Source organism: Oncorhynchus nerka, linkage group LG11 (genome assembly GCF_034236695.1).
Source record: "Oncorhynchus nerka isolate Pitt River linkage group LG11, Oner_Uvic_2.0, whole genome shotgun sequence".
In the NCBI taxonomy this organism is placed as follows: domain Eukaryota; kingdom Metazoa; phylum Chordata; class Actinopteri; order Salmoniformes; family Salmonidae; genus Oncorhynchus; species Oncorhynchus nerka.
In genome coordinates, this window is record NC_088406.1 from 67,701,540 (window position 1) to 67,722,943 (window position 21,404).

General features: G+C 41.6%; 1 protein-coding gene across 1 annotated transcript; it reads left to right on the forward strand.

The window, feature by feature from the left end:
* The first annotated feature begins 263 nt into the window (after positions 1 to 263).
* On the forward strand, positions 264 to 19,780 carry LOC135574055 (zinc finger protein 69 homolog). Its single transcript, XM_065024863.1, has 6 exons — positions 264 to 734; positions 1,142 to 1,272; positions 1,443 to 1,607; positions 4,032 to 4,190; positions 4,562 to 4,673; positions 12,507 to 19,780. The coding sequence occupies exons 1-6, from the start codon at positions 476 to 478 to the stop codon at positions 13,541 to 13,543; spliced, it is 1,863 nt and encodes a 620-aa protein (XP_064880935.1). The 5' UTR covers positions 264 to 475; the 3' UTR covers positions 13,544 to 19,780.
* The last annotated feature ends 1,624 nt before the right edge of the window (positions 19,781 to 21,404 follow it).

Sequence of the window (21,404 nt, forward strand, 5' to 3'; positions counted from 1 at the left end):
CAATTGAAAACGTGGGTGGGTTGATGAACACTGTCAGCATGGCCCCTGCCATTTCAATACAGTACCTCTCTTATTGCTTCAAGGCACACCTTGATACATCCACCAAACGGGAGCAAACGTATCTGAAAGTGTGTTCAAGAACATACAATACAGTTTTGGGGAGACGTGTTGTTCAGTACAAATCCTTCCGCAACGTAGAAAACGTGCAAGCGAACTGAATCCACCTCTGGTTTCATGAGCGTCACCAGCGCATACCCTTTGAACTATGACGCCGACCATCCATGTAAACGGAAGTAAACGACCAAGAACAATTTCCACGTTCACGGTTTTATTTAGACGTTTATTAACACCATGGAACTCAAAATATGACTAATTTAACTGCACAGCATCACATACTTACCCCACGTAGTATTTAATTCGCGTTGGAGAGGACTTGGTTGATATATGTTTTCTAGGTAATGCTAGTTAGCTAACAATGGCTAACTGTATGGTTTTTCACACTCAAATTGCCTCCATCATGGAGGTGCTAGCGAACGCCGCCGTGGCAGAGATCTGTAAACTCGTAGACGACGACTATGCAGTGTTTCGTTTGGAAATTTCTCAAGGCCAAAAAGAAAACAGGGGATTGCGAAGGAAACTACAACTACTGGAACTGAAGGTGGCACGAGAGCGCGTCCTCGCCAGTCGTCCCAGTAGTGTCAAGATCCTCGACCGTTACAGAGGATTGGCAAGAGGTACATTTTGCAGAAGGCCGAGGTGCGCGGCCTGTTGCCTTTCATATATAGCTCAGTGTCTGTCGCCCCGTTCCCATGCTACACATGTGGTTAACTAGAGTTGGATCATGGTCAGTTTTTGGATAGTATGCAATAAATCCCCTGATTACTTAGCTATCTTGCACAAAGACACTATCATATTCTAACCAGATTCATGTTTAATGCATGTCCTATGATTTACTAATTTAATACAATATGAGGCATGGATTATAATAAATAGATATATCAATAGTATATGAAGAAGATATGTTAAGTGTTACTTTACATCCTTGCCAATTCTAGATGTGTCAATAGTGTACAGTATATAGTTGAGCATTGACAGTCCATAACCTAAACACCTCTTTTTTCCACCCTATTTACTCTCGCAGGTGAAGGACATCTCACTCGAGGCCACAAGAGCTTTGTGAAGCCAGCAGGACACACTACGTGGAGTGATGACCAACCAATCACTGTTGATGAGGGGAGTGGAACCTCAACCCAGCACGTTATCGTGATAGAGGTTAGTGTAATAGTGTTAGATCAAAATTACATCAAATGTGGCCAGTTTATTTCAGCTATTCATGAACACCCTTATTTATATGCCACATGGGAGCTTGTGAGACTTCCTGACAACGTTGTTATCCAATTAAACTCATGTACCGGTAATAACCTCTTCTCTTCTTGTGTCAGTCTGCAGATGCAGAGTCTGCAGGTCCTGGGGTTAAGCAGGAGAGGTCTGATGGAAAGGATGACCTACGGCACAGCAGAGACATCCAGACCGGAGTGCCCCCTGTAATCACGGAGGTCCCCACCACTGCCCCAGCGCAGCCCAGAACCCAGCGCAGTATCACGGAGGTCAGTGGAACGCCGAACGCCGTCCTCAAGTCACAGACAGACACCAAGACATTAACTGTAACACACAGACTCTTACACACAGGATCTGACCCAGAGAGGCTGGGGAGACTGGGCTGTCCTCCTGCTCCCGGTTCAGAGTACTTACCAGTATTTCTCCAAAGCCAGAGGACGGTTAATTCCTATGGTGATGGTGACGTGTTAGACACTGGCGGTGATGATCCGTCTTGTTCTTACGCTACAGAGATGGACTCTAGCAACATGCCCTTGGGTTTAGAGACACAGTCTGATCTGTCTAGAGGGGACTGGAACCAGTACAGTAGTAGTGTATACTCTGAAGGGTGCCTAGATGAGAAAGGGGAGGTTATAGTGATAGATGAGGTGACTGTGAAAGTGGAGGGTGACGCTCCTCCCACATGGAATGCAGATAGTCACCTAGGAGACAGACACTCACAGGACACATATTTCTTAGATTACAGGGGAAGCTTAGAGGCAAATCCAAATGTCCCTACCCTCTCCCCTTTACACACGCTCAGGGATCGCGACCCAGTGTCCATGTCGATGGGGCCTTCCGATTCACACGGCCACGTCCTTTTCAATCAGGTATTAAACTCAAACGACACAGCTAGAGCCCAGGCTCAGGAAGGAGGAGCCACATCCGGCAATAGTAAAGAGAAACGGTTTCTCTGCATGTTCTGTAACAAAGGCTTCAGCTGCCCCAAAAAAGTGGAGATCCACCAGAGGGTCCACACAGGGGTGAAACCCTTTAATTGTACCCAGTGTCATATGCGCTTTGCCCAGGCTGGCGACCTGAAAAAGCACCAGAGGGTCCACACAGGGGAGAAACCGTACAGCTGTACGCAGTGTGAGAAGAGGTTCTCCCGCCAGGACCACCTGAAGATGCACCTGAAGGTCCACACGGGAGAGAGGCCATTCGCCTGTACACACTGCGGGAAGAGGTTCTCAGAGAGGAGATACCTCAGGATACACCAGCAGAAAAATCATTCCACTCTATAACATAGAAAGTAACCATTCCACTCGATAGATTCTGACGTTTAGATCAAACCCTGTATTAAATACATTGTCAGTAGAGAAGATCCACAGATGCATTTGGAATAACGAGAGTAACAGATTTCAGTGTAGAAAATTCCTGGGTAGAATATTGCATCCAGACATTGTGTGATATATAAGCCTAAGAAGTCTGTCACATATTGTGTTTGTACTGTGTAGGCTATATGATGTTTTCATATGGTTTATTTAACACTTGTTTATGTTTAATAAACATAAAATGAGACTTTTCATTCTAAGACTGTATTTAACCAGTTTTCCATCCAACCTTTTTATGCGACAAAAATACATATCGGATAGAAAATGTAATGACCGGCCTGATGGAAACAAGCATTTCCGGTAAACATTCCAAATGTTGACGAAACGAAGTACACTAGACAAGGTGGGATCTTTTTGTGTCTGCTAAAATGAATTATGTGAAAAATGTTGGTGGAAATGCTTTTATGTTTTGTGTTCCTCCCACTACAAAAACAGTTTATTAGGCTAAATATGAAATCAATAATGATGAATTTCACAGGGTGGTGAAAGCGCATGGTGACGAGCTAGATGGTCCTTTCCGATAAATATCGAGGGTCTTATTCTGGTGACATGATGATCGATGCTTGGCTGCCGTTTGATAAATACAAATAATCTCGCTCTTTTGTCCATAATAATAATCTCATCATGTAGGCTATACGTGCGCTCTAGCCAACAGTGTGCAGATAGCGCTGTTGGCTAGAGTGCACTGCCAATACCAGAATGGGCACACCCGCTACATTCTTTTTTTGAGAAAAACATCAATAGAGTTAAAAATGTGATGGAAACCCATTTAATCCACTTTTATTCGGTACATGGAATTTAACTGTAGAATGTATTATGTGCACTACGTCATCACACAGCCTTTCATCCACAACAAGTCAATTTGATGGAAACGCATCTCTGGTGGGAAAATGCGCATATTGTTTTTGATTTTAGAGTATTCGCATTGAAAATGTGTCGCCAATTGGATGGAAACATAGCTACAGAGACTCTTTAATATCACATCTGATCTCACCCTATTCTGCATATACCCGACAAGGATTTGTAACCAATATACACTTAATAAATATACCTACACACTCACAAACATCTACTGTACAAGTCAAAATATTTTAGTCTGATGACTTTTGACTTATCATAGCTAACTTGTTTTTACCACCAACATCATATTTATGTTCACCATGATGGGTTTAACAACAATTAAGTCATTCTGTGACTACAGTATAGGACTCAAACATAGTGGGGATGGGTAAACACTCCATGTTGAAAGTGTGTTTATTATCTGTGTGTACATACCTGATGGAGTGTATGTCTGTAATCTGTATCACCTGTCTCTTCCAGGAGGAGGGTCCAGAGGTGCTGCTGGGGAAGGAGGAGGGGTGTGAGGAGGGTCTGGGGAACCCTGAGGGGACCATGGTCATGGAGGAAAACCAGACTACACCTCCTGAACCCACAGAGGAACCAGCTGAGCAGCACAAGACCACACACAGTCTCACTGAGGTGAGCCGACAATGAACTACTGTCTGAATGGTATTAGGTCAGGGCCCGTATCCACAAAGCCTCTCAGAGTAGGATTGCTGATCTAGGATCAGTTTTCCCCTTTAGATGATAATGAATAAGACTATATAGACAGGTGGGGATCTGAAACTCGATCAGCACTCTTACTATTTGACGCTTTGTAGATACGGGCCCAGGTCTTGACCATGCATTTGAATTATACAATTATTAAAGCGTGTAAGTAATCAAATCAACTAACATGTTTGCATAGTATTCATAGCAGTCCCTCATTACCCAATCAGAAGATGCGCTATAGCAGGGTACTCATATCAGATTTCTTGATCCAACATCCTCTCACTCTGTATCTCTTACAGTCAGTAGACATGGAGGATGGGAAGCCTGATCTGCTGCTAGTCAAAGAGGAGACTATAGAAGATGGACCAGAGAACATTGATCTGCTGAGTAGACTAAAGATGGGGGAGCAAGGTAAGGGATACATACATACTTTTATAAATAATGGGGCCAATGTGTAATATTAGGATCAACATTTTTAAATGGTTTGAAACAAAATAAAAAAAATATTTTCATGCAGTTCCACATGTGTACTTAGAGTAATATATGTAAATTGGCCCATAACTCCACTTATACAACAAAATAGGCCAAGGATTATACATATTTTAAGCAGGGTTCATACAGACATTGGGAAGTCAAATTCAAGGACTTTCAGGGATGTTTTCAAGCACTTAATTGTAATTTTCAAGGACCTCAATGTTATACAATTGTCTAATTTATACAATTGTACATATTGGGCTTAATAAAATTGCAGGCGCAACATGGAAACTACAATGTTTTTGTCATTAGATCATATCGTGTTGAAGCCCACTAGGCTATGTAATTTGTTGTCATTATATCCAGAATAATTCATTGGAATAGCTTGGGTGTTGCGCAATAGTCTATCAATTGCGCACAGTAGACTCAGTGTCGAATCCGAGGTACAAACACATATGAAAACATGAACTCATTACCTTGATGCTTTCTCTGTTAAATCTAACAAGAACCTTCTGTAAATCAAGCAGAAAATAAGTTATGATCAAAATCAATCTGGTAAGGATAGTGGATCCAAACTGGATCCAGGCACAACTGTCTTCACAGGCGTAAGAAATGGGACATTCTTCGCAAACACCTTTTTTTACAGCACTTTACAACAGCTCTTCCTCACTTGACTGTCATTCATCTGATCCAGGAAGAATGTTCTGATGATAATGTGTGAAAATATCACAGCATAATTAAACAACTCGACACAATGCGCATCCAACAAGTATTATGTATTATTATTATTGAAGAATGACAGTATTGATTTAGGTTTTTGTATCAAGTTAAGGTGACTCATTCGGTTGGAAGCATTCGATTTTGCAATCGCATATATTTTGGGGAATTTGTGTGCCCTTAAACGGTTTTCACCCCATAACATACACCGAGTGTATAAAACTTTGTTCCTGGAGAGCTACTGTCCTGTAGGTTTTCATTCCAACCCCAGTTTTAACTAATCTGTTTATCAACCAGCTAATTATTAGAATCAGGTGTGGTAGATTGGATTGGAGTGAAAACCCACAGGACGGCAGCTCTCCAGGAACAGGGTTGGAGTGAACCCACAGGACGGTAGCTCTCCAGGAACAGGGTTGAAGTGAAAACCCACAGGACGGTAGCTCTCCAGGAACAGGGTTGGAGTGAAAACCCACAGGACGGTAGCTCTCCAGGAACAGGGTTGAAGTGAAAACCCACAGGACGGTAGCTCTCCAGGAACAGGGTTGGAGTGAAAACCCACAGGACAGTAGCTCTCCAGGAACAGGGTTGGAGAGCCCTGCTCTAATCACTCTGACATCAATGTAAATGCAATCAAAAATCAAGGGTTTTGATGGCCTCTTTTAAAAAGAAGATCCCATCGGCTTTCTAGGCCTACTACATTTATTTGTCAACGATGCTCTCGTGGTGCAGCTGTAGAACGTTTTGTGGATCTGGGGACCGATGCCAAATCTTTTGTCTCCTGAAGGTGAAAAGGGGTTGTCGTGCCCTCTTCACGACTGTCTTGGTGTGTTTGAACCATGATAGTTCGTTGGTGATGTGGGCACCAAGGAACTTGAAACTATCGACCCACTCCATTACAGCCCGTCTATGTGAATGGGGGTGAGTTCGGCCCTCCTTTTCCTGTAGTCCACGATCAACTCCTTTGTCTTGCTCACGTTGAAGGAGAGGTTGTTGTCCTAGCACCATACTGCCAGGTCTCTGACCTCCTCCTTACAGGCTGTCTCATCGTTGTCGGTGATCAGGCCTACCACTGTTGTGTTGTCAGCAAACTTAATGATGGTGTTGGAGTCGTGCTTGGCCACGCAGTCATGGGTGAACAGGAGGGAACTAAGCATGCGCCGCTGAGGGGCCCCTGTGTTGAGGATCAGCATGGCAGATGTGTTGTTGCCTACCTATCCTTACCACCTGGGGGCTGCCCGTCAAAGTCCAGGGAGGTGTTTAGTCCCAGGGTCCTGTGCTTTGTGGGCACTATGTTTTGAACGCTGAGCTGTAGTCAATGAACAGCATTCTCACATAGGTGTTCCTTTTGTCCAGGTGGGAAAGGGCAGTGTGGAGTGCAATTGAGATTGCGTCATCTGTTGGAGCGGTATGTGAATTAGAGTGGGTCTAGGGTTTCCCAGGATGATGTTGTTTATGTGAGCCATGACCAGCCTTTCAAAGCACTCCATGGCTACCTATGTGAGTGCTACGGGGCAGTAGTCATTTAGGCAGGTTACCTTCACTTTCTTGGGCACAGGGACTATGGTGGTCTCTTTGAAACGTAGGTATTACAGACTCGGTCAGGGAGAGGTTGAAAATGTCAGTGAAGACACTTGCCAGTAGGTCCACAGATGCTTCGAGTACATGTTCTGGTAATCCGTCTGGCCTTGTGAATGTTGACCTGTTTAAAGGTCTTACTCACATCGGCTACAGAGAGAGCATGATCACACAGTCGTCCGGAACAGCTGGTGCTTTCATGCATGCTTCAGTGCAGCTTGCCTGGAAGCAAGCATAAAATGCATTAAGCCCGTCTGGTAAGCTTTCGTCACTGGGCAGCTGGCGGCTGGGTTTCCCTTTGTTGTCCATAATAGTTTTCAATCCCTGCCACATCCGATGAGCGTCAGAGCCGGTGTAGTAGGATTCAATCTTAGTCCTGTATTGACGCTTTGCCTGTTTGATGGTTCGTCTGAGGGCATAGAGGGATTTCTTATAAGAAAATCATCCGTATTGGTGTCCCACTCTTTGAAAGCGGCAGCTCTAGCCTTTAGCTCAGTGTGGATGTTGCCTGTAATCCATGGCTTCTGGTTGGGATATGTATGTACAGTCACTGTGGGGGCGACGTCGTTGATGCACTTATTGATGAAGCGGGTGACTGAGGTGGTATACTCCGCAATGCCATTGGATGAATCCCGGAATATATTCCAGTCCGTGCTAGCAAACCTGTCCTGTAGCGTAGCATCCACGTCATCTGACCACTTTTGTATTGAGCAAGTCACTGGTACTTAATGCTTTAGTTTTTGCTTGAGGATAGAATTATGGTAAAGTTTGTCAAATGGAGGGCGAGGGAGAGTTTTGTATGCATCTCTGTGTCCTCTGGTTGCACATGCTGGTTGAAATTAGGTAAATCGGATGTAAGTTTGCCTGCAATAAAGTACCCGGCCACTAGGAGCGCCACTTCTGGATGAGCATTTTATTGTTTGCTTATGGCGTACAGCTCATTGAGAGTGTCATAATCGGTTTGTGGTTGTAAATAGACAGCTACAAAAAATATAGATGAAAACTCTTGGTAGATAGTGTGGTCTACAGTTTATCATGAGGTACTCTACCTCAGGTGAGCAATACTTTGAGACTTCCTTAATATTAGACGTTGCGCACCAGCTGTTATTGAAAAATAGACACACACCATCAACCCTCGTCTTACCGGATGTAACTGTTCTGTCCTGCCGATGCACAGAAAACCCAGCCAACTGTATATTATCCGTGTCGTCATTCAGCCACGACTCGGTGAAACATATTACAGTTTTTAATGTCCCATTGGTAGGATAATCTCAAACGGAGTTCATCGAGTTTATTCTCCAGTGATTGCACATTGGCCAATAGAACGGATGGTAGAGGCGGTTAACCACTCGCGGCCAAATTCTCACAAGGCACCTGGATCTGCGCCCCCCTGTATCTCCGTCTTTTCTTCATGTGAATGACGTGGATTTGGGCCTGGTCCGGTAGGTCCAGTCATTGCGCAATCACGTGTGAAAACAGAGTTTTGACTGTCCACTATTCAAAAGAGGATCCCAGCTTTCTTGTGCTGCTAGATTTATTGCTAAATTCTTAAAGTTAAGCACATTAATCCTCTTTACAACCGGTGTAGCCTACCTGGCATACATAGGCGGTGTGTGTGTGTCAAGTTTGGGGAATCAAATTTTCACCATAAAAATGCAATCCATGCATCATCGCATTTCCAGACTTATGTGAGAGAGCCTAGTATTCGTTATGTGGTGAGTAGATTGGATAGTCATAATTTAGGCGAACAATATAACTCAATCACTGTTTGAAAAAAAAGACTGCTCAATGCATGACTGAGCTGGTATAGTGTAGAGTAGGTCTAGACTATAGGCTATATCAGATACGTTTCTTTCTTTGCACAGAAAAGTGGCCTTTTATAAACATATTTTATGCAATTCTACTACACTTTATATGACTGGACATTAACAGAATCATTTTAATTTGACAAATTACAGGGTACGCTATTCTGCTGATACTGACAAACAGATCAAAAACTAAATAATTGTCCATATAATAGGCCTACGGGAAGGGGAGACACAAAGGAGGAAGTTATTGTCCAAAAACAAACTTTTAAGTAGCACTGACCCAACAATGATGGTGAATATGCGCAGTGCTCACTCCCCGGGGATAATGCTAATGCTATCCGTTGGTGCCAATAAGATATACTGGCTATACTGTTGTTTGTCCAATTTAAGTTGAGAATTTTGATAACTAAAAGACAGATTTATTCTTTTCATTGTCTTTTCTTTACATCAATAACCATTTGCTTTTCAAACTATATTGTCCCGCAATTGTATTTTGAAATATTGAAATATGCCTCAACAATAATCTGCCCAAATTGCACTAGCTGCCTTTCCTTCCGACTGTAGGCAAACCGATTTTAAAACAATCCACAAGTTAAGATAATGATCCTCTGTGGCCAAATCATGCTATTTTGAATTATTTAATTTATTTCTGTATAGACAGGAGTAGGCTCATTAGGCATTCTAAATCAAAAATAATTCCACACATACAGTACCAGTCAAGTTTGGACACACCTACTCATTCCAGGGTTTTTCTTTATTTTTACTATTTTCTGCATTGTAGAATAATAGTGAAGACATCAACACTTTGAAATAACACATATGGTATCATGTAGTAACCAAAAAAGTGTTAAACAAATCAAAATATATTTTATATTTGAGATTCTTCAAAGTAGCCACCCTTTGCCTTGATGACAGCTTTGCATTCTCTCAACCAGCTTCATGAGGTAGTCACCTGGAATACATTTTAATTAACAGGTGTTCCTTTTTAAAAGTTAATTTGTGTAATTTCTTTCCTTCCTAATGCATTTGAGCCAATCAGTTGTGTTGTGACAAGGTAGGGGTGGTATACAGAAGATAGCCCTATTTGTTAAAATGCCATTTATTAGCAAAGAGAAACGACAGTCCATCATTACTTTAAGCTCAGTCAATCTGGAAAATTTCAAGAACTTTTAAAGTTTCTTCTAGTGCAGTCACAAAAACCGTTAAGCGCTTTGATGAAACTGGCTCTCATGAAGACCGTCACAGGAAAGGAATATCCAGAGTTACCTCTGCTGCAGATGATACGTTCATTCGAGTTACCAGCACAAATAAATGCTTCACAGAGTTCAAGTAACAGACACATCTCAACATCAACTGTTCAGAGGAGACTGCGTGAATCAGGCCTTCATGGTCGAATTGCTGCAAAGAAACCACTACTGAAGGACACCAATAAGAAGAAGAGACTTGCTTGGGCCAAGAAACACGAGAAATGGACATTAAACCGATGGAAATCTGTCCTTTGGTCCAAATTTACGGTTTTTGGTTCCAACCACCGTGTCTTTGTGAGATGCACAGTAGGTGAATGGATGATCTCTGCATGTGTAGTTCCCACCGTGGAGGATGTGTGGGAGTGCATTGCTGGTGACACTCTGATTTATTTAGAATTCAAGGCACACTTTTAACCAGCATGGCTACCACAGCATTCTGCAGAGATACACCTTCACATCTGGTTTGCGCTTAGTGGGACCATCAATTGTTTTTCAACAGGACAATGACCCAACACACCTCCAGGCTGTGTAAGGGCTATTTGACCAAGTAGGAGAGTGATGGAGTGCTGCATCAGATGACCTGGTCTCCACAATCACCCGACTTCAACCCAATTGCGATGGTTTGGCATGGGTTGGACCGCAGTGTGAAGGAAAAGCAGCCAACAAGTGTTCAGCATATGCGGGAACTCCTTCAAGACTATTGGTAAAGCATTCCAGGTGAAGCTGGTTGAGAGAATGCCAAGAGTGTGCAAAGCTGTCATCAAGGCAAAGGGTGGCAACTTTGAAGAATCTAAAATATATTTTGATTTGTCCAAACTTTTGACTGGTACTGTATATTAGTAGGCTATATGTAAAGACCATATTAAATTAAGAATAGTCTGATGGGTGATAATATTATCACGTGCTTGTCAAATAGTGAATGAGAGACGATGAAGTGTGTGCAGCCTGCGCTAGAAACAGAGCAGAGTTTATGCCTTTCATGCAACTTTTTTCAAATCGTCATTAATCACATCATGCAGCTAGAATGTATAAAACATGTAAATGTATAGCCTCATTTTTGTATCACAACTAAAGTTGCATAAATGTCTCTTAACTTTAGCAGATAGGAGGACCTGTTTCTTTGTTAAGCGCTCAACACAGAATGTGCGCACTCCCTCAAATCGTTTGGGGAAAATATCCTTTATTTTAGTCAGCTATGTTCAATTGTATTCTTCATACTATTAAATTATATGAAATAATGTCATGGAATTCTAAGCAAATCTTATCTGCTAAATGGATGAGTGTAACCCACAGCCATATGGTATAGCCAGGTCAGTGCCTAACGTATGGACAACTCAGAATAGGCTATTCTGTTCTTCTGAAATAGGCTACATTTTCTTAATATCATGTTTCTTTAGACCTGTGTAAAATAAATAATGAATGTATTGTGGTGTAGTCTATATTACATGGATCAGTGGAAGCCAGGAGATGCTAAAGGTGTTTGTTAATTAACGGTCAATTACCGTGACACCGGCCATTATTTGCATGACAATCACATGCTGACAATTTCATGACCGCCACAGCCCTACGCCTGGCACCTACTACTATACCCTGTTCAAAGACACTTCAATCTTTGGACTTGCCCATTCACCCTGTGAATGACACACGTACACAATCCATGTCCCAATTGTCTCGGTTTAAAAATACTTGTTTAACCTGTCTCCTCTCCTTCATCTACACTGATTGAAGTGGATTTAGCAAGTGACATTAATAGGGGATCATAGCTCATTCACCTGGATTCACCTGGTCAGTCTGTCATGGAAAGGGCAGTGTTCTTAATGTTTTGTATCCTCAGTGTAAGGAGACACAAAATGTTACGTAGTTGCACTGCATTTCCGAGATCTCGGTACAAAAAAACGGTCAGACAGCTAGATCAAGGATTCTTACAGGGTTCAAGTTTAAAGTATTATTGAACTGATTAATGCTTAATATATGATACAACAACTTACACAGCCATAAATGCAAGGACAGAAAAGTCATGTTTTATGTCACCTGATTTTGGACAAATCCATTAAGACACCCACCATGAGAATGGTTAAACAGGTTCTAAAGGAAGATGTGAATTGTATTGAATATAGCTAAGTTCCCCCTTATATCTTAATGTAATGACATGAAAAAGAAATGGGACGATTATTATCAGTGACTTATCAACAGCTGTAACAACTTGTCCAGCGTAGGAAATCCTGACTAGTGTATAGAAAGACCCACATATACTATTAGATCTTCCAACGGGAATAGTGGCTATTGATTTTTCTTCTTTAATGAAATCAATACAACTTATGTTTACATGTATGAATTTGACAGGTAATTGACAAAAAAAAACTCCATATGTAGAGTCTTCCCTGCCATGTTTGTAAAGTCTATTTTCTAAACTCTTCATGTAGGTGGATGGCTGGAGACTAACAGAGGAGACTGGGCGGCCATCTTGGATTCCCAGAGCGGTGCAGCCAAGGGCCCAGCGAACAACATCACCGAGCAGGCCTGGACCAGAGGTGACATAGTGGAGGTCAGGGGATGGGACAGCATCCTCAACTCTGGGCTGGGGAACAACGCTGTTAACCACAACCAGAAACAGATAGTCGAACACACAACGACATCCGAACTTAGTCTCCATGACAACAGACTGGCTGAGACCAGAGCGAGGCATAGATTTGGTCTGCGGGGACAGGAAAGTGAACATATGCGGCGGGAGAGTACAGACTTCGCTTATGATGCTCCGTCCTGCTCCTATAATTGTGATTCAGAAAGACTGATGGCGCCTCAGGTTAACCCTCTAACAGGTGCTGCCTTCAGCCTGTCTTCTATAGGATCTGTCAACTGTAACATGGACCCTGCGATAACACAAACACTCCCTGGCCTTCGTCCTCCTCACAGTCTCCTAATGTTAAACCAGACCTCAGACAATGCCAGTGCCTCAACACTAAATGGCTACACAAGCCCATTGACAAATGACAGTAGTGAAGACGGAATCAGTAAAGGTGGCAGCGCCAAAGAGAAGCGCTTCCTGTGTTCATTCTGTGGGAAAGCCTTCAGTTTTCCCCAACAGGTGGAGATCCACCAGAGGGTTCACACGGGGGAGAAACAATTTGGCTGCCACCTGTGTCGGGCGAGTTTCTCTCACTCCTTCAGCCTGAAGAGGCACCTGAGAGTCCACACAGGGGTGAAACCCTTCAGCTGTACCCAGTGTCACATGCGCTTCGCCCAGGCTGGTCACCTGAAGAGGCACCAGAGGGTCCACACAGGGGAGAAACCCTACAGCTGCACGCAGTGTGAGAAGAGGTTCTCCCGCCAGGACCAGCTGAAGATGCACCTGAAGGTCCACACGGGAGAGAGGCCATTCGCCAGTACGCACTGCGGGAAGAGGTTATCAGAGAGGAGCTACCTCAGGATGCACCAGCAGAAAAAACATTCCACTCTTTAACATAAAAAGTAACCATTCCCATTGCTTCTGACATTTAGATCAAACCCGGCATTAAAGACAACTATACATTTTCATCGTTGTCAGCTGAAAATACCCACAGGTGCACAGATGACCAATAGATTTCAGTCTTGAATATTCCTGGATATAATATTTCATCCAAACATATAAGGCATATCTACACTACCTTTCAAAAGTTTGGGGTCACTTAGAAATGTCCTTGTTTTTGATAGAAAAGCAAAAAAAAGATTGTCCATTAAAATAACATCATATTGGTCAGAAATACAGTGTAGACATTGTTAATGTTGTAAATGACTATTGTAGATAGAAACGGCAGATTTCTTTTTAATGGAATATCTACATAGGCGTACAGAGGCCCATTATCAGAAACCATCTCTCAGCAGTCTCAACGTCAACAGTGAAGAGGCGACTACGGGATGCTGGCCTTGTAGGCAGAGTTGCAAATAAAAAGCCATTAAGATGGGCAAAAGAACACAGACATTGGACAGAGGAACTTTGCATAGAAGGCCAGCATCCCGGAGTCGCCTCTTCACTGATGACCCTGAGACTGGTGTTTTGTGGGTTCTATTTAATGAAGCTGCCAGTTGAGGACTTGTGAGGCTTCTGTTTCTCAAACTAGACATTAATGTACATGTCCTCTTGCTCAGTTGTGGACCGGGGCCTCCACTACTCTTTCTATTCTGGTTAGAACCAGTTTGCGCTGTTCTGTGAAGGGAGTAGTACACAGCTTTTGTCAATTTCTCGCATTTCTTATTTCTCAGTGCAAGAATAGATTGACGAGTTTCAGAAGAAAGTTCTTTGTTTCTGGCCGTTTTGAGCCTGTAATCGAACCCAGAAATGCTGATGCTCCAGATACTCAGCGAGTCTAAAGAAGGCCAGTTTTATTGCTTCTTTAATCAAAACAACAGTTTTCAGCTGTGCTAACATAATTGCAAAAGGGTTTTCTAATGATAAATTAGGATAAACTTGGAAAAGGATAAACTTGGATTAGCTAACACAATGTGTCATTGGAACACAGGAGTGATGATTGCTAATAATGGGCCTCTGTACGCCTATGTAGATATTCCATTAAAAATAAATCTGCCGTTTCCTGCTACAATAGTCATTTACAACATTAACAATGTCGACACTGTATTTCTGATCAATTTGATGTTATTTTAATGGACAAAAAAATGTGCTTTTCTTTAAAAAACAAGGACATTTCTAAGTGACCCCAAACTTTTGAACAGTACTATAAGTTTAAAAAGTATGTTACATATCGAGATTTTAGGACTCTATCTTCAAGAAGATGATTCTGAGATTGGCTTTACATTTCTGAACCCTCATTGTTTTGAATGGTGTCAGTGTAACGGATGTGAAACGGCTAGCTAGTTAGCGGTGGTGCGCGCTAAATAGCGTTTCAACGGTGACGTCACTTGCTCTGAGATCTTGAAGTAGTGGTTCCCCTTGTTCTGCAAGGGCCGTGGCTTTTGTGGAGCGATGGGTAACGATGCTTTGTGGGTGACTGTTGTTGATGTGTGCAGAGGGTCCCTGGTTCGCGCCCTGGTATGGGCGAGGGACGGTTTAAAGTTATACTGTTACATCAGCCATTTTGATCTTGTATTCTTTTTAACTAAACAACATGAATTGGGTTATTTAGAGTACTATATATGTAGAGAACATTGAACAGAACAAGGCTACATCAATAACACAATTTTGAAAAAAATTCAGATAGAACCTTATAGTCCCAAGCTCACAATTTTGTGTTTGTACCGGGGCAAATCTGGTGTTTTTAGATATAATGCAAACTATATTAGATCAAATCCAGACAGGAACTTTTATTCAGGACAGGTGACCCAAATTACACGTTCGATAACATTGACAGAGGTGGGGGTGTGAGCGGATCTGGGCAGATGAGCTGTAGTTGTTTTTTTGTGTGTGTCTGTAAATTGTTGTTCATATGTGTATGTTTGTATTTAGTGTGGGGGAAAAACACAAAACATACAGTGCCCTCACAGTATTCACACCCCTTGACTTTATCCACATTTTGTGGAAGCATGAATTTAAAATGGATTACATTGACATGTTTTGTCACTGGCCTAGGCACAATACCCCATAATGTTATGTTTTTTTAAATGTTACAAAAAAAAACAAGTCACATAATATGTTACATGGACTCACTCTGTGTGCAATAATACTGTTTAACATGTTTTATTCATGACTGCCTCATCTCTGTACCCCACACATGCAGTTATCTGTAAGTTCCCTCAATCGAGCAGTGAATTTCAAACACAGATTCAACCAAATAAAGACTGGGGAGGTTTTCCAATGCCTCGCAAAGGGCACCTATTTTACCCATCTATTGGTAGATAGGTAAAAATATTTTAAAAAGCTGACGTTAAATATCCCTTTGAGCATGATGAAGTTATTAATTATACTTTTGATGGTCTATCAATTCACCCAGTCATTACAAAGATACAGGCATCCTTCCTAACTCAGTTGCCAGAGAAGAAGGAAGCCGCTCAGGGATTTCACCATGTGGCCAATGGTGACTTTGAAACAGTCAAAGAGTTTAATGGCTGTGATAGAAAAGTGAGGATGGATCAACACCATTTTTGTAGTTACTCAACAATACCTACCTAATTGACTGAGGAAGCCTGTACAGAATACAAATATTCCAAAACATTCATCTTGTTTGCACTAAAGTAATACTACAAAAAATGTGGAAAAGAAATACACTTTTTGTCCTGAATACAAAGTGTCATGTTTGTGGCAAATACAACACATTACTGAGTACCACTCTCCATATTTTCAGTCATAGTGGTGCCTGCATCATGTTAAAGGTATACTTGTAATCGTCAAGGACTGGGGAGATTTTCTAGACAAAAAAGAAATGGAATGGAGCTATAAAATTTTTAAAAACTGGTTCAGTGTGCTTTCCACCAGACACTGGGAGATTAATTCACCTTTCAGCAGGACAATAACCTGGAACACAAAGCCAGATCTACACTGGAATTGCTTACCAAGAAGACCGTGAATGTTCCTGAGTGGCCGAGTTACAGCTTTGACTTCAATTTGCTTGAAAATCTATGGCAAGACCTGAAAATGGTTTTCTAGCAATGATCAACAACCAATTTCACATAGTTTGAAGAATTTTGATTAGAATAATGGGCAAATGTTGCACAATCCAGGTGTGGAAAGCTCTTAGAGACTTACCCAGAAACACACACAGATGTAATCACTGCCAAAGGTGATTTGTAACGTTTTGACTCTAGGTTGAATACTTGTATACAGTGCACTCAGAAAGTATTCTGACACATTTACTTTTTCCACATTATGTTACATTAAAGCCTTATTCTAAAATTAATGAAATCATTTTTTTCCCCTCATCAATTTACACACTGTCGTAACGTGACTATCATTAAATGTGAAGACTATTATTATCAAGTAAATTATCTATATGTATTTATTCATTACGCGATTAAACTAATCATGTTAACTTTAACTAGGAAGTCGGGGCATCACGGGAAAATGTTTAAATAGGCTCTATTTCCCGAATTAACTCTACACCTAAATCAACCATTTATTGGATCATCAAGAACTTAAAGGAGAGCAGTTCAATTGTTGTGAAGAAGGGCTGTCTCCTAAAGTTGATTCAGCTGCGGGATCGGGGCACCAGCAGTACAGAGCTTGCTCAGGAATGGCAGCAGGCAGGTGTGAGTGCATCTGCATGCACAGTGAGGCGAAGACTTTTGGAGGATGGCCTGGTGTCAAGAAGTGATAACTAAGTGGCTCGGGGAACAAAACATCGATATTTTGGGTCCATGGCCAGGAAACTCCCCAGACCTTAATCCCATTGAGAACTTGTGGTCAATCCTCAAGAGGCGGGTGGACAAACAAAACCCCACAAATTCTGACAAACTCCAAGCATTGATTATGCAAGAATGGGCTGCCATCGGTCAGGATGTGGCCCAGAAGTGAATTGACAGCATGCCAGGGCGGATTACAGAGGTCTTGAAAAAGAAGGGTCAACACTGCAAATATTGACTCTTTGCATCAACTTCATGTAATTGTCAATAAAAGCCTTTGACACGTATGAAACGTGTGTAATTATACTTCAGTATTCCATAGTAACATCTGACAAAAATATCTAAAGACACTGAGGCAGCAGATTTTAAAATTTATATTTGTGTCATTCTCAACTTTTGGCCCTGACTGTACAATCATGGAAATGCTCATATTTTGAACATGAACAACCGTTCATTTGAAAAAAATTAGCAATTTACATATTTACGAGTGTATGCCTTTGTTGCCCTCTGTGATCGCCAGTGCGTATGCTGGATAGTCAGTTGACAGAAAGTCTCTGGTTTGTACACCAGAGATCAGTCTTTTGTAGTTGAAGCTTGTTTTAATGGATACGTCAGAGTACCATTGGGGAAACGTTCTTGAGAATAGATCTTTCAGAGTACCATTGTTCTTAGATCGGATGCGTTTACCGGACTAAAGTGTTTAAACAGCTGCAGACTGAATAATTGGTCTTTTAGTTTGTAGATTTCTTAACCATTTCAGATTGGGGATGATCTCCACATTCTCTGGTCTTGTCCTTTGGTAGAGTTGTAGTTTAAACAATTTTGCAACATCCGGCTCACGCCTTAGTCTTCTTGGTCTAAAGAGTGGTAGCCATTCCAACATGCGGAGCTCGTTCCTGCGTTCTTTTGTCAAAATGTAGTGACAGCTCCATGCTTTCTGGTCCAATGTACATTTTGTCACGAGTCCTTTTATGGAAATGGGCGTTCCATGACGTTTGGGTATAATGTCTGTGCTCACAGGGACATGGCCACTGACTGATCATAAGTTACTATGAAAAACAATTCTCATTTAGAAGAATAAGATCACATTGTTATCTTTCCAATAGTATTCTTATTCTTAATCATTTATTTTATACAACATTCAGATGCAAACCTCATAATTGAGAAGTGTATACAAACAAAGATACAGTGATGTGTATGTTCTGTCCTTCATGAGGTCACTAAATGAAATAAACTCGACATGACTGTTCCCTTAGTGTCCATGGACCGGTTGCACATTCTCCAAAATATAAATATTTTTTAATTCTCCAATTTTGGGGATGTAAGCGTTTTGGCATGTCTCTCTTTGTCCCAAAGTCACACATTCCAATCCCAATACTGCAGAGCCCAGAGGCGCAGAGTATTTTATGACCGCCATAACGTGGCCCCCGCCACCTCTCCCCTCTGCGGGAGCGAGAGGACGCTGTAGAGCAGACCCACTGAAACCTGGTCCTTCAGATCTTCACAGGAGAGTTATGACAACCAAAAATGACAAGGCAAAAACAGTTTCTTTAGACATTCAAAAAAATTGATATAACAATTACACAAGTATTCAGACCCTTTGCTCAGTACTTCGTTGAAGCTCCTTTGGCAGCGAATACAGCCTCGAGTCTTCTTGGATATGACGCTACAAGCTTGGCACATGGGAGTTTCTCCCATTCTTCTCTGCAGATCCTCTCAAGCTCTGTCAGGTTGGGTGGGGAGCGTTGCTGCACAGCTGTTTTCAGGTCTCCCCATAGATGTTCGATCCGGTTCATGTCCGGGCTCTGGATAGGCCACTCAAGGACATTTAGAGACTAGTCCCTAAGCCTCCTCTGTGTTGTCTTGGCTGTGTGCTTAGGGTCGTTGTCCTGTTGGAAGGTGAACCTTCGCCCCAGTCTGAGGTCCTGAGTGCTCTGGAGAAGGCTTTCATTAAGGATCTCTCTGTACTTTGCTCCCTTCATCTTTCCCTCGATCCTGACTAGTCTCCCAAAAACATCTCTAAAGCATGATGCTGCCAGGTTTCCTCCTGACGTGATGCTTGGTATTCAGGCCAAAAAGTTCAATCTTGGTTTCATCAGACAGATGTGGAAAAAGTCGAGGGTTCTGAATACTTCCGTGTTTTATTTTTCATATGTTTTTACAAATGTTAGAATTTGTCTTCTACTTGACATTTCAGAGTATTGTGTGTAGATTGTTGATTATATATATATTTTTCACAATTAAATAATTTTACCCCACTTTGTAACAAAACAAAATGTAGAAAAAGTCAAGGGGTGTGAATACTTCCTGATGGAACGAACTGTGTATGTATATAAAATGATTGCAGTTTATCAAGTTCATGCAGATTTTTAGTGTAGATTTCATATGGTGTATTTAACTTTTTAAAATGTTTAATAAACACATAATGGGACTTTTCATTCTAAGACTTTAATTGAGACTCTCTTTAGTATACATCACATCTGATATCACCCTATTCTGCACACAAACAACAGGCTTTATAACCAATATAGAGAATTGTCGAAGGCCAAAACGATCATCAAGGACATCAACTACCCGAGCCACGGCCTGTTCACCCTGCTATCATCGAGAAGGCGAGGTCAGTACAGGTGCATCAGAGCTGGGACCAAGAGACTGAAAAACAGCTTCTATCTCAAGGCCATCAGGCTGTTAAATAGCCATCACTAGCTGGCCTCCACCCAGTACGCTGTCCTGAACTTAAGTCACAGTCAGCCTGCTACCATCCAGTTACTCAACCCTGCACCTAGAGGCTGCTGCCCTATGTACATAGACATGGAATCACTGGTCACTTTAATAATGAAACACAGGTCACTTTAATGTTTACATAGTGTTTTACTCATTTCGTATGTATTTACAGTATTTTAGTCAATGCCATCCTATACAACTGTTGCTGTACAACTATTGCTGTATACAGTTCCAGTCAAAATACTATATTCTACATTGTGCAAAGCTGTCAGCAAGGCAAAGGGTGTCTACTTTGAAGAATCTCAAATATAAAATATATTTTGATTTGTTTAACACTTTTTTTGGTTACTATATGATTCCATATTTCATAGTTTTGATGTCTTCGCTATTATTCTACAATATAGAAAATAATACAAATAAAGAGTAGGTGTGTCCAAACTTTTGACTGGTACTGTATATACTATTCTATCCACATACTGCCCATAATGTCAACACATCCCATCACATTTATACTCCAGACTCCGCTCATCCTAATATTTATATATTTCTTATTTCCAATCTTTTACTTTTAGATCTGTGTGTATTGTTGTGAAGTGTTAGATATTACTGCACTGCTGGAGCTAGGAACACAAGCATTTTGCTACACCCGCAATAACATCTGCTAAATATGTGTATGCGACCAATAAGATTTGATTTGATTTGGATTTATACAGGTAAGTGCCAAAATAAAGGAAACACCAACATAAACTGTCTGAATAGGGCATTGAGACACCACGACCCACTAGAACAGCTTCAATGCACCTTGGTATAGAGTCAACATGTGTCTGGAAGTCTATTGGAGGGATGCGACACCATTCTTCCACAATAAATTTGGTGTTTTGTTGATGGTGGTGTATAACGCCTTCTCGGGTACCGCTCCAGAATTGGTTTGAGATCTGGTGACTGAGACCCACACACCCTTTAAACCCCCTATGGTCCTTTGAGAGCCCTCTTTCAATGTCACTTTGATCTATTATTTTAGCATTGGTAGCCAATATGATGGGGAAACTTTTGCTCAAGTGTTTCCTTTATTTGGGCAGTTAGCTATACACTTGCTAAATATACCTACACACTAACAAACACTATCGGGTTTGTCTGACGATGACTTTTGACTTTTAATAGCTGACTTATTTTAACCCCAACATCATATTTATATCCACCATGATGGGTTTAACACCAATGAAGTCATTCTGTAACTACAGAACACTCCATGTTGAAAGTGTGTTTATTGTGTGTGTGTGTACGTATCTGAAGGAGTGTCTGTATAATCTGTATCACCTGTCTCTTCCAGG